This window comes from Austrofundulus limnaeus, unplaced genomic scaffold (assembly GCF_001266775.1).
Source record: "Austrofundulus limnaeus strain Quisiro unplaced genomic scaffold, Austrofundulus_limnaeus-1.0 Scaffold27, whole genome shotgun sequence".
Classification (NCBI taxonomy): domain Eukaryota; kingdom Metazoa; phylum Chordata; class Actinopteri; order Cyprinodontiformes; family Rivulidae; genus Austrofundulus; species Austrofundulus limnaeus.
In genome coordinates this window covers 657,328-671,428 of record NW_013952429.1, presented here as the reverse complement: position 1 = coordinate 671,428, position 14,101 = coordinate 657,328, and the positions used below count along the sequence as shown (strand labels likewise).

Here is a 14,101-nt window from a genome sequence, read left to right as displayed (position 1 = left end):
ATAATAAATCATAAAAAATCGTAAAGTAAAAACCATTATTGGGATGATAAAACTGATGGATTTTTTTACTGTAACTTAACGTTGGGACCATGGTTGTCCCAAACAACTGTAGAAATCAACCTCGTTCATAAGTGGAAGTCGAAATAATAGCAGAAACTCACTCGGATATCTTTAAATAGTTTTATTCTCATCTGACTCCATTCAGCTCCATGCAGCAGTACACAGCACAGGCCTCAGAGTCAAAAGCCTTGAGCTCCTATCAGGACACCAAAATAAAACAGCCCAGTCTGTTCCAGGCTGAATCTAAGGCCGGCGTCACACTACAAGAAAATTATGCCGATTTTTGCCCTTCCGACAATCTTAAGGAAGTCCAGACTATCGTGATGGCTCTAAAGATATTCATAGCAGAAATTCCCGCTGTGGGTTGTGAGGTAAGAGTGATCTAGTCGGCTCGGAAGGACGTCGGGACCGCTCCGACCTCAAATCGGGGATATTCAACATGTTTGATTTTTTGGCCCGATATCAGTGTGTGTAGTGTTCATGCAAGCTCTCAGCCTGTGAATGAGATGTGTAGCCAATCAGAAAGCGAGGTGATGTAAACACGGAGGGGATTCAAAATACAGAAAAAACTGTCATGACTCACCAGAAAGTCTGCTGGATGTTAAAAGTCCTATAGAATTGTTTTTCCTCTGGTAAAAATAGTCCACAAATGATCAACATCATTTCTTCCTTGTTGCAAATGTTTATTTACTCTGAACTCACATCTCTCTGGAGGTCACGTGAGATTTTTCCTTGGACATCTGAATTCTCACGAGTTTTCGGGAAGTCTCGCGTGATTTAAGATCTGACATCTGAATGTTGATGAATGAAATATCTTTTCATGTGTGTTGTGTTGTCTCTTGCCGTGTGGCTGTATACCACACACTGTAGGACCAAACCTAGTATGTCCATGATTTTCTGTCCTCACGTGTAGGGTCCTTCAGTGTTTGAAAATCAGCTAACTGGTTTAAAATCTTGTAGTGTGACTCAGCCTTCAGCAGAGACTCTCTGCACAACTCAGAACTTCTTCTGTCACAGACTCATATAATGATGAATTGACCTTATAATGTACATCTCTTCCTAAACCCCTGAAGGTGGCAACTTTTATGTCATATGTAGAACGTAACTAACTTTTGTTTATGCTACAAAACGCATGACAAGTCACACTCATACTCTCTCAGTCTCTGTTTTAAATTTTATAAGTGCAATGGTCAGAAACTAGAAACATACAATACTGGATTACTGTACTGTGTACTGCACTGGAATACTTAACATTCAGTTGATCAGTTTCCTTCACAACTTTGAACCAGTGTACTAAGTAAAAATCAGTATTTCCTCTTTCAAAAAGGAAGGAAGGCCAGACTTTTGCACAGAGTTTAGGCATTCAAAATTGTACCAAGTATTTGAGGGTGACATGCATTAGTTACATATATTATTGAATATAAACTAAAACCAGGATTTCAATAGATTTACTTAATATTATTTAAAAAACATCTTGCTGAAACAAAGTGATAATGTCAATATTTTTTCTGTATGTTCATTTTTTTTGCTGCTTTACTATTAGTTTTGCTGATAGCATTAGAAGTGTTGCCCTTTGAATTGGTATCTTTAGAAGTTCTTCAGTTGTATCTGTTTGTTCAAAGCCCAACTAGGGATTGGATCTGCTAATTAACTGTTGGCTAGAAGTCAAGAAAACAAATCAAAAGTCCAGCTGTTTGATTCTTAACATTGTTTAATATGTGGTGGGTGATAAAACAAACTTAATGAAAACTATTCCTCTCATTAGTGTTAAATCCACAATCACTTTAGCTTTTATTTTGTGCCATTCATAACTGGTGAACTGATGTTCTGAACATTAAATGCCAAATCTTAGTTGAAGTCAACATCTCCTACAAATAAAGAGTTGAATCATCAGCGTAGAGACAAACAGAAAAAAAAAGTTTAGAAATAATTTGAAGTTTCTACTGCTTTCAGGATTTATGCTGGACTAGAGTAGATTTAGGTGAATGATAATACATGTTTCAGTTTAGATCTACAATTTAGGGAGAACAAAAAGGGAACTTTATTTGGTTTTACAAGTCCGATAAAAGCCTAGATTTACTTACTTTGAATTCAAGATTCTAAAAGAACAGATACTGTTCTTTTGTTGGCTTGATTGAGAGCCTCGTATGTTGATTCTTTTCACCATCAAAAAGTCCTGAGATGTTGTTTGTTTTCACATCTAATTAGTTGTACATGCAGCGTACTTTTGCTTAAAGTGAACTCCATTACACTTCCTTCGCACCATAGTCTAATGGAGGACCTGGATGCAGGTTTTTAGGTCTGAGGTTAGCAGGTGATGAACAAAGGAGCTTTAATTATGTATTCGGCAAAAACTGAAACAAAAGTGTTGCAGGTGCAGAAAAATCTAAAAACACTGACATCTCATTGCACAGGAAACAAAAGACAACAATGATCAGAGCCAGAGCAGGGAGGGTAACACTGATGAGGATCTGGCAGGGAACAAGGAAAACATTGGACCGTAATGAATAACTAAACCCTGATGGAGCAATCAGTCACTGAAACCTGGTGTAAAAGATGGGAGCTCAACAGAATGCACAAACAGCGAATGGTTTCAAAATCAAAACAGGAAGTGAAACCGATTATAGATGATTTAAATGAGGATTTAAAACCAAAGATGGCAGCCAAAATCCCACAGTATAAAAAAAGGAAAAATACAAAAAGAGCACAGTCTTATTTTGAGATGAATAAAACCACAGAAGAATCAGTAAAGATGTAGAAATCTAATAAAGGTTGTTGAAGCTCATATAGCCATCTTTCACAGCACAGACTGATGATAGTTTGCCGGTGTATGCACACGTGTGCCTAACATCCACTCCTGCTTATTCTCGTTGTTTGCAGAAGAAGTGGATTAATTAGTTTTTGTTTACACGTGCCACCCCCCCACCCCTACCCCCCAAACACATCCAAAATGCATCCCTCCTAATTAGCAGCTAGTGCTAAAAGAATACATATTATTATCATATTAGCTGGTTGGCACCAGTTTTTGTTTGTGTGTGTGAACATGTGTGATTTATTGCATTTACATGTAGGTATAACATCCCACAAATATACTGTACAGGGTTATTGTTTAATGAAGAAGACTAAGAAGAAGTCAAGCATTTAATGTTTGAATGGCAATAAAGTGACGTTCCTCCATCTTTCTTTTTGCCCTCGTAATTCCCCACCGGAGATGTCTTTAGCTTGTATAATAGCACCTGTGTTACGTTTCAGCTTCCTCATTTTGCCTCCTCAAGAGGCACTGAAAAATGAGGAAACGATGAGCGAAGAATGAGAGGGTGTCTGCATGAAGTGTGGTTTACAGAGCAAGAGAAAATAAGGAGACAAAGGGGAGTGTGAGATGTGTGTGTTTGATAGCACCTGTATTCGCTTTTCTGCCTCTTTCGCTCCCAGTGGACGCCTGTCACCGTGGACTCACTGGACTGTTTTATCGCTCTCCCATGGTTCTCCCTCCTCTGCACCAGCTCTCTTTTCTCTCTGTCTCTTTATCTCTCACCGGGTCTTTAAAGATGTGTGTCGGATGTGTACGTGTGTGTGTGCGTGTGCAGTGTTTATATAAGAAAAGGAGGAGCAGAATCCTTAGGCGCACAAGGGAATATGAGCTGAAGACAAAATAGGTATGGTTTCATAGAAAACATTTCAGTGAGTCATCTGTTCTGTGTTTGTTTTGGTGATATTTTTGGATTCAGAACTCCTCTGCTGGATGCAAGCTGGCAGACACTAAACAATACACACCTCCAATTTCACCGTACACAATCAAAAATTAATTTACCAACTCAAAGACTGTTCTTTAAAAAAGGAACAAGAAAAAGTACCTGAATCACATACAGGTTGTCGATTGTGATTGCAATCAGCTAAGAGCTTGATTTTCAGAACATCTGTGATTCTCCTCCTATAAAAAGCAAACAAATCAACGACAAACACCGACAACTCTGAACTCTAAAAACATTTTTTACATACCATTCTTAACTTTCTTGCTTCTGTTTACTATGTCTGCATGGGAATGCCACATTTGCATTGCTGACATTTTAATGTCTTGATTGCCTACAATTTATCAACATGATAAATGAAAAGCTACTGCTCTCTCATTGTCGCATCCCGCTGGCTTCTGCCTGCAGTAGAAAGGGTGTAGCAGCACCGCTTGACGTATAAATAAACATTTGCATTCATTTCCACAAGCGCATGATTGACTGAAAGTGATTTAAAATCTTAGCGTTAGCTTCAGCTACAGTGTGTAACCTCTGGGTCTTTATTGCTCCCCCAGGCGATGGTGGAGACGGTAAACAACTTGTTGCATCCAAGAGCTCGGGCAGCGTGGAAGGAGCTGCCCACCAGCGAGCAGCTGCACTCAGCCACTCTGCTGCTCGACACTGTAGAAACCGGAGCTTTTATGTTGGCTGACAACCTCCTGAAGACCGACACCGTGCAGGAAACCACTGACTACATCCGTAAGTACATTTTATGGTTTGCTTCCAAGCAACTGTCACAGCTGGACTCTGCAACTGTCGAAAAAAATAAATAAAAGACAGATATGCACTCAGAGGTCTCAGGCATCGCACCAAAAAAATAACCAAAAATATTGAGACATCTGTCAGCTTTTTGTATCTGCTTTATCCATTGGGGTCATGCGGGGGTGGGGGTGGGGTGGCTCCAGGCTCCCAGGTGAGAGGGACGGGTCATGTTGAAAAGGTCACCAGATCATCCCAGATCTAAGAAAGAAGAAAATCACAAACACAGACCTGCAGCTTATTCAGGGTCACTGTTTAAGCAGACAGACATTAAAATTAGAACCACTTGGTGAAATTTTGAACAGACCCAGTAAGAAAGTTTGTGTTTACTAAGGCCGTATAGTTGTTTTGGACATTTTAAATCTAATTAACTCCAAACGTTGTGCAGCTGTATTTGTCCATCCAGTGATTACTTTCTGACCCATGTGGCATTAAAAGTTGAATCTGAATTATTTGAACAAATTCAGTAAATCTGAAGTTGCAACTTCATTTTATGTGGCACTAAAAGGTGGCGTGGGGAGTTCATTAAAAACACTGCAGGAGCAACTTTAACTTGGTTTTAAAATGGAGATCAAATGCTTCTATGATTACAATAACATGGAAAAATCTAGGATCATTATGTGTGTATTTTAAAACACAGTTTGACAATATGACTGCCCCATGGTTTTTTGTAGCTAATGTTCACATTAGACTTTGTGCATGCCCCTCTGTGACCTGGAAATGAAACAGCGGATAAAGAAAAAGGATGGATGGATAAACAGAATGGGTTAATTGCATAACAGAGTGCAAAAATCTTACCCTGGATATTGATTTTGTATTCTTAAGCTGCACAAGTGTAAAAGCATGTAGTGTGCAAGAGCCATGACTGCAGCGTTTTGTGTTTGAATGCTTTATAGTTTTTACATTATTTATGACACAACATGTAAAATAAGATACATTTAAACTCCGAAATTCACACTGTTCACTGCTAGTTTATTACCACAACCCTATTGTTAAAATACAATATTAATAGTATTGTAAATGATAAATATATTGGACATCTCTACAGATCCTACTTCTCATCACCTTTTTCTGAATTACTTCTCTCTTTTTTATTTCTGCTAAAAAAGCTCAGTCCTCCATTACTTGTCAGTTGACTGGTCAAAAATAACAAATAGCAAAACATCTACCTATTAAGATTATCGTTTTCTATGAATGCACTGTAAATGCATGTAGTTATTATGCAGAGGGGCTTTAACATGATGTTGTTAAGTGACAGAAAAAAAAAACCTGAACTGAAAACAACAGGCAGATTTGCAGAGACATGAATAGCATCCCTTTTTATCTGGAATGTGTAGCTTTGATATTCTGCTGATGGTTTGCATCCAATAAAAGCTGCACAACAAACTGAAACGGAGGGTAAAAGTCAGAGAGGCCTGCATTGACCTCCTCAAAGATTTGAATGCTTTGCTTTATTATGCAGAGTAAACATGCAAAGCTGTCAGATGGAAGGTCACAATGAAAACGTGTTAAGGGATGAATCCTCTGAGATATTTTTTTCTCACAAAATGCAGGAAATATATTAGCCTTGAGGCTGGCATGAGTCGTTTTCCTGAGCCAATAATTCATATTAATTTATTTATCTTTCCATATTTTCTGCCCTCTGCTTGTAGGCAGAGCCGACAAAGCACAACAATCACTTTCACCTCCCTCTCCTCTTCTCTCTCGTTGGCGCCTTTTCCTATAATCTCTTTTCTCACTGATCATGTCATCGCCACGCTGTGGCACAACAGAGTTTTACTGAAGAGCAAAACGAAACCTCTTTGCTTTTCATGCCTTTAGGTGATGATATATCTGTGAGCCTTCATTTCATCTGTGCTCACAACCAGCCAGTTGCATCCACTTAGGTTTTCCTCTATTTATAGTCCTATTTACTTCCAATCTGATTTGATATTTTAAAATTTCCTCCACATCATTCCCCCATTACTAGAGTTCAATGTGCTTGTGTGCTACTCAGTCACAGATGAAAAGGCACGAAGGAGGAGCTGGAGAAGAGAGAAAAAAATGAAGATGATAAGGAAAAAAGAAGACTGGATGAGTGCTTGCTCGAGGGTGATGGTGGCAGTTGAATGTCAAATGATGCTCTGAGGGTTTTTTTGACTCACTTTTACATCAATAAGCAATGAAATTACAGCTGCTTAAGTCACACAGCGTGGTGATTACATTACTGCAGTTTTTCCTATCAAAGACAGACGGCACTGACAGATAAGGTTCTGCAAAGTCTGCCCTTCTAATGTGACTTTGTCTTTTTCTTGATTAACTTTAAAGAGGCAGTTCAGGACTTTCGAAGTGAGCTTCTGTGGAACGAAGATTTCAATTCCGACCGGGTTGAAAAGTTAACAGCTAATTTGAGAAGGGCCAAAAGCAAAGTGGAATGTTGCTGTCCTAAAACAACTCCAGTCTTGAATTTTTCATAGCAGTTCAAGAAAATACAGTTTTATAGAATCTCTGTAGCACAATCAGTCTGCATTATACAGTTATTCTAGTAAAAATGTGTGGTATTCTCACAGGAAGTAGTGCTTCTACAACTGTCATCTGCACACATACTAACTGCAATGTAATGGTTTCTAAGATATAATTTACAATAACTGCTATAAGATTTTTGAGATAACTGTTTTAAGATAGCAGTAGTCTGCTTTGGACTTTGTCTCGTTTTGACTTACTCACTTGAATCAGCTCATCAGTCAAAACTGAACACTACTCCTTCAAACTGAGGCTATTCAAACATCTGTCAAAGACAGGTAAGATATTACTTGTTAATAACTATTCAGTATAATCAAATTTTAGAGGCTCAAATCCATTACTGTGAGAAAATACTGTGGTGATTTTTGAAGAGATGCTTTGCCAAACAGTTATAAATAGTGGGTCATTTATCAGCCATGTCCATCATAGAGCATGAAGTATGGAGCAAAGAGCAGAAGTCTTTGACTGATGTCATGACTGATGCATTCCTGTTGATAACTATTTGACAGAGCGTCGCTTCAAAAATCACCAGACTATTACTTGAAGTAAGACAGTAGTTCCGTCGATGCCTGACATCCTACACAGTTTCAACTTACATAATTCCATCCCTGCATCTCCTCCAATTTTTTTTCTCTCCCCTGAATGCACCACATAAATAATGTTACATAAACACTCATCAAGATGTAGGCTACTGCATCTCAGAGGAACTTTAAACAGAATTTTGCTTTTTCTTTAGTGGAAAGATTCCCTCTCCTTTTTTGTGTCGTTAATCTTCCCTCGCAGCTAATCCAGTGGGAAGATCCAGTGTGATTATCTCTCGCCTGTACTCAGAATCAGCCCCGAACAGCCTGTCATCTCTGCATCTCCTCTGCTTCCCTCACTTCCATCTTCCCCCTGCTCCCATTTCTCCACCATCATCCTCACACGTTTTTTTTCTTTCAAAACGCACCCCGCTCCCCCTTTCTCTAACGAGCCTTTCAGATGTGAGTGAGTGACACGAATAAATTATCTGACGCAATTCTGAGATGCCACTGCAGCTACTGTAAGTGATATTATTGTGTGAGATTGTTGTGTGAGAGTGACTATGAGGCGCAGGATAAGGCGGGTGAATAAATAGTGTTGTTATTATTAGAAGCAAAACAGTGATTTGAAAAGGGATAACACAGCGGTAGCGGCGTGCGCGTGTGATAACGATAATGAACAAGTGTGTTTCGTCGGAGGAGGATTGTCATGACAAGGATGTTTTAATTAGATTAGACTCAGCGTGTTTCGATACCCCGCCGATCTGGATGGGCGTGGGTGGGTGTGCACATGTGTGGGTTTGTGTGTGTGTACCTACTTTACTTTGGCTAATGCGCAACTTAACCAGCATCTCATTTTGTTTTGTTTTGTTTTGTTTGTTTTCTGCTTATCTGCTCATTCTCAATTCCCCAGCACTTCCTCCTTTCTTTTATTCTTCTCTTTTTTTTATTTCTATTTATTTTTTTTTACCTCTCACCAGTTTTTAGCTCCTCATCTGCTCTCATTTATAATCCGAGCTGTCGTCGTGTTGTTTACTTGATCAGGGGGCTGTTTTCACCAAGAAACGCAGCAGACTAAATCACCAAATCACTCAGAAGCACAGGATAGCAATGCACCAAAGGTATAATTAGTCCTTAATTAGAAACTTTATCTAACACTTCACTCAGTTGTAATCAGGAATGTGCTAACGAACCCGAATTGTGAAATTAGATTCTGACAATACAAGAGGAGGCTGGATGATCTACCTTGATGTGTCAGAGCAGTTGCTTGGAGACACTGTTACAGCTTTTTTTTTTGTATTTATTTATTTTCTCATATAAAATGTCTCTTTATTTCACTTGAAAGTGTGTCAGATCTGTTTTATTTTTTTTAATCTACTACTTTAGAAGCTTGAAACTGCTTGAGGAGTCATGCCTGTGATCTGCTTTGAAGCACTTAGTGGGAAAACATGGTTGATACAAGAGTGTGCAAAGCAAAACTGATGTAATGTGTTGTGCTGTGATTTGACACGAAGTTGTGTATGTGCGCGTGTGTGTGTGTATGTGTTGCAGAACTGGAAGTAGCCAGGTTGAGTACGGATGGGAACCTTGCAGATCTGACGTTCCCTCAGTCAGAACAACATGGAAACTCCATCCAGCTATCAGCCAGCACTCTCAAGCAGCACGGCAAAAACGGTACATGACAGATCCCACATTTACTCGTCTCATCGCGCTCACTGTGGGGTCTGTGACCCCTCCGAGTTTCTTTTTACTGTGCTTAACTAGTTTGTAGGGTCTTCTTTCCCTTCTCTGCCCTTTGTTTTTGTTGTTTGATGCCAACAATAGCGATCATCATATCACCGTGTTTTCCTGCAGGTGAGATCCGGATGGCGTTTGTGCTATACAGGAACTTGGATTTGTACTTGCCAACAGAGAACGCCAGTGTCAGACTGAGCAGCGAGGCAGTGTACCCGAATTACTCCGTTATTGTCAACTCTCCGGTCATCACGGCGTCAATTAACAAGGAGAGCAATAAGGTTTATCTGTCGGAGCCTGTGGTCTTCACAGTCAAACACCTGCAGGTAAGGAACAGGCTCTGTCGTGTCTGCTCTTGACATTTTGCTTTTATTAGCAAATTAGAAAAACTTTGGCAGAGCCTATACTGTCAGGGATGTACATTCCTCATTTCATGCTGCATTTTTTGGTTGTCACATATGTCACTTTTTACTGTGTGAGTCTACAGTAGTTTGTGTAGGAAATATGCCCAATTAAAAAGATCCCTTTCTTCCCATTTTAACAAGAAGATTCCGAGCTCGGATACAGTGAGGGTCAATGGGAGTTTGACTATGCATGTGGCACTATGGGGGGATTAGAGAAAAACTGAGATACACTCTGGGTAAAAAAGAGACATTTTGAAATCCAGACTGTATAACAACAAACTTTTTGCTAAAGTAAGAAATGTTTGAGGAAGTTTTGGAAATTTAAACATCTCAAAACGTAGTGGACATCATCTTTAAAAATCCTGAAACTTAAACTGCAGTTGTGTAAAAACTGGTAAAATGTTAACAGTGTTGTGTAAAGTAACTCAAGGTGATACTTGAGTAAAAGTAAAAGTATCTTCCCATAAAATTATTTTGGGTAAAAGTTAAAAGTCTCCTCTTAGAATATTGCTTGAGTAAACGTCTTAAAGTACTGTATCTTACATTTACTGTACTTAAGTATCAAAAGTAAAATTCCTATATAAAATGTATGAAGTAAAAAAGTTAAAGTATTGAGTGGTTTAAATTTCCAAAATTACATTTTTGTGAGGTGACCTACCCCAAAAGCATTTTTCTTAAGGCCATAATGACTATAATTTTATAATAAAATATTAATGATGAATAATATGGGATATACTAGGATACCTATTTCAGTGACAAATGTACTGTATGTCTGCCATGCTCATCATCATACTCGGCTACATATGTCCGCTGTGTCTTAGAGTGATGTGATTTGTGCCATGTGCAGGTGTCATGGATCATACAAACCAATAGGATGTCAGAATGGTATATATTTATACTACTCATCCAACCAMAGTTAAATTCACTCTATCTGGGAGGTGCCAATATACAGTATATATATATATATATATATATATATATATATATATAGTTTTGTTTTGTCTTTTTACAATAATGAGCCACCAGAAAGAAAACAAGCCTTAATGAAACAAGAGTAACGACTTTCTTCCATCTTTTTAAGGTACGAGGTAGAAAGTACAGATAATTGTGTGAAAATGTAAGGAGTAGCAGTAAAAAGTGGGCTGAAAAATAATTCCTCAAGTAAAGTACAGATAACCAAAATGTACATTAAGTACACTAAGAATGCATTTTTACTTTTTTTATTTTACGACTCTAAATGTCAAAATGCCATTCTGGTCACATTGTGTCACACTTGCAATTTATATGATCATAAACTTTGAATGATATTTCTGCTTTGACGTAGGTTGTCCATTGTATAGATATTCAATTTTTTAGTATTATCATTTTTTTGTATAGGTTGTTTTAAAGCTATAGGAAAAAAAATTAAAGAAAAACAACCAATTTGTGATAAAGCTACTTTAACATTTTAGTATTGATTAACTTAACAAAAGGTATTGGTTATAGTACATGGTGCAGAATTAACATTAAAGAGTTTTGTGCACACAAACTAAAAGTGAAAGAGTTGTGCACACTAAAATTCTAATGAAACAAGTTGTTTGTCTTTTTAAAAATTGCCTTTGAAAATCAAAACCTAAATGAGAATGTCTGCAAGCATTTCCCTATTATACTGTATCTGCAAACTTAAATCTGAGCGATCAATGCAAAGCAACTCATGAATATAGACACAGAGAAACAAAGCTACTGATTAGAGAAACTATAACAGTGAATCAATGCCACAGCAGAGAGGAAAACAAAGAAAATAACTTTTTTTTCTTTTTCTGACGTGGAGAATTGAGGCTGACAGGAAACTCTGGTGCTCCCTGGATGCTCGCTCCATCTCACTTCTTCAATTAACGAAGTCCTCCTGCAGTGCCGGTGCATCCTTCATTCAGCAGCACACCCGAGTCTCGCTGTAGTATTTATAGCCTGTATTTACAGTCAACAGTCTGATTACTTCACACTTTGCAAAAATGATCATAACAGCCAGTGGTGTCCCCCTACACCCATTCAAATATAGAAATACATTAGCTGAACGCAATGGGAAGAACAAACTTTGAATGCATTGTTTTTAAAGACTTGTTAGTTGAAGTGTAACATTAATCCAAGTGGTCTTATTTTCCTTCCAGAAATCACACAGTCTTTATGTTTACCTGCCATAAATCTTCCAGGCAAAGTGATGAGAAGAGTCAGAGGTGCCTCTAGTAGTTTTCTATAGCTTTATTACATTGACTGCAGTGTCATAGTTGAGGTGTATCAAGTCCTAATTTTTGGTGAAAAGCAGATTTGAGTTCTGCCACCTGCCATGTCCCAGCATCATCTGACTTCTGTAACAGCCGTGGGGCTCCACAATGACCCCAAAGGTCAGCAGCTGCGACCTCAGCTTCCCTCTGACATGATCAGTGAGAAATACTAAGCAGAGTTACTTCTGTGATTTGAGTTGAGCTCTTGTCTTCTACAACTGAAAGATATTTTTTTATCATTATTATTATTATTTTTGTCACTGGTACAGACACATGTACAGCTGCTGATTTGATGATTATGATGAGAACAGTGTAGAGGCATGAAACAAGAAGACGTCAGAAGCTCTTAGGTTTCATTTCTGCAATAAAACCTCAACCCACTACCTGCATCATCTGTTTCCTTCATCCCCAAAAGTTTTCTTGCAAGTGTGCACACATTCTATCGTTGGATTTTTGTTTTTGAAATTGCATCGGAGGAATCATTCGGCCCATAATCAATCTGTATGCGACAGTATTGAATGAGGCCGTGCAGTTTAAATGAGCTGTACACACACGGCTTTGAAATCTGTACTTCAGTCAGGCTCAGGAGACAAATTTAGTGCTGAATTTTGCAGCTTGACTTTCCTATAAATTTGGTTTGACACAGGACATAAAACAGAAATGATTTTAGTTTTATTTCAAATTTGTGTCAACTTGATCATTCATTGTTTTTCCTCCGATTTGAACATTCTTGATCACAACCATAAAAGCAAGAAATTATTATTATTATCTGTCTTCTGTGGTCTGTCAGGCTGTAATTCATTTTGAATTGGGCAATGGTGGAGAAGTTATAGTCAGTATCGTACCTGCAGTAGACAGTAGTCAGAAGTGGATTCACTGGTGTAGATGACACATTACGAATCCAAAGAAAGTGGATTTGATCAGGTACATCACATTTTGAAACAGCTTGGCCAGCTTAATCCAGATGAAATGGAAAAACACTTATTCTTGCAAGTGTTAATGACTTCGGCAAACAATATTATTATTAGATGGTTAATTACGTAGAAGAACATAGTTATTTTAACTGTTTGATATCACACAAACACACACACACACGCACGCACGCACGCACGCACGCACACACACATTACTATTTTTATTATTGCTTGCTGTAATAATTTAATATGCAACTTTATTATTTTTTACACTTGTCCACCTAAAAGTTACTGGCAAAGTATTCTTAACATGTTTTGTTTTGCAGCTGTTTTTTTACATGCATATTTATTGGTAAATGTTTGCAGAAAAACTTTATTGCATTAAAAATAACCATGTAAAATGAAATAGGTGGTTGTGTAAAACTTAAATATTAAAGTACATATACTATCGTGAGCAACAATAAGTTCTTTAGACTGGAGTTGTTTTAGGAGAGTAGCAACCCACTTTGGTCTTAGCCTAGCTGTTAGCTCATTATTCTCTCCGGTTTCTCCAAACTAAAGTTGTTCAAAGAGCTATCTACAACAGGTAAGATATTAACTGTTGTTAAGTTCTCCACAAAACCACACTTAAAAATAAATCAAGCTGTTTCTTTAGAAATGAGAAAGTCTTCTATGTTGCAATTTTTCTTCTGAAGGTTTGCCTCTCCCTGGCAAACATATGAAGAGTTTAAACATTTTGCGAAAGCAGACTGGATTCCATATTGCCCATTATTGTATTAATACGATGGTCAGCACTGCAACTTCATTGTGTTTTCTCGTTCAACAAGCAAATGCATATCCAGTTGGTGGCCAAGCTTGTTTGGCAGTGGAAGAATCCTCACTTGCTCATTTCGAGAGGACTTTATAAACCTAACAAACACATCCTTAGTTTACACAACACAAGTTGCTCCTGCGCCGCCGAACGCACACAACAAGAATGAACGCAGCGCTGTCACCTCCTGCCATGGCTCCATGTTTATTTGTTTTCTCACTTTTGCATTCTGTCCCTTCTGTTTGTTGTTATGTTGCTGTGTGTGCTGGACTCCTTCTCTCTAATACTTCCTCTTCATCCTTTCTCTCCCACCAGTTTCTCACATCTTGTTTTTTTTTTTTTTTTTT

At 38.1% G+C, this 14,101-nt stretch overlaps 1 protein-coding gene across 7 annotated transcripts in view; it reads left to right on the top strand.

Annotated features, from left to right (window-relative positions):
• Positions 1-14,101, top strand: part of adgrl3.1 (adhesion G protein-coupled receptor L3.1) — a 131,931-nt gene that overhangs the window by 87,784 nt on the left and 30,046 nt on the right. For all 7 annotated transcript variants that reach the window (XM_014004870.1, XM_014004869.1, XM_014004867.1 and 4 more), the window contains 3 exons: positions 4,364-4,547; positions 9,182-9,304; positions 9,485-9,690. In XM_014004870.1, coding sequence (XP_013860324.1) covers positions 4,364-4,547; positions 9,182-9,304; positions 9,485-9,690 — 513 coding nt within the window. The remainder of the gene's footprint in view (positions 1-4,363; positions 4,548-9,181; positions 9,305-9,484; positions 9,691-14,101) is intronic.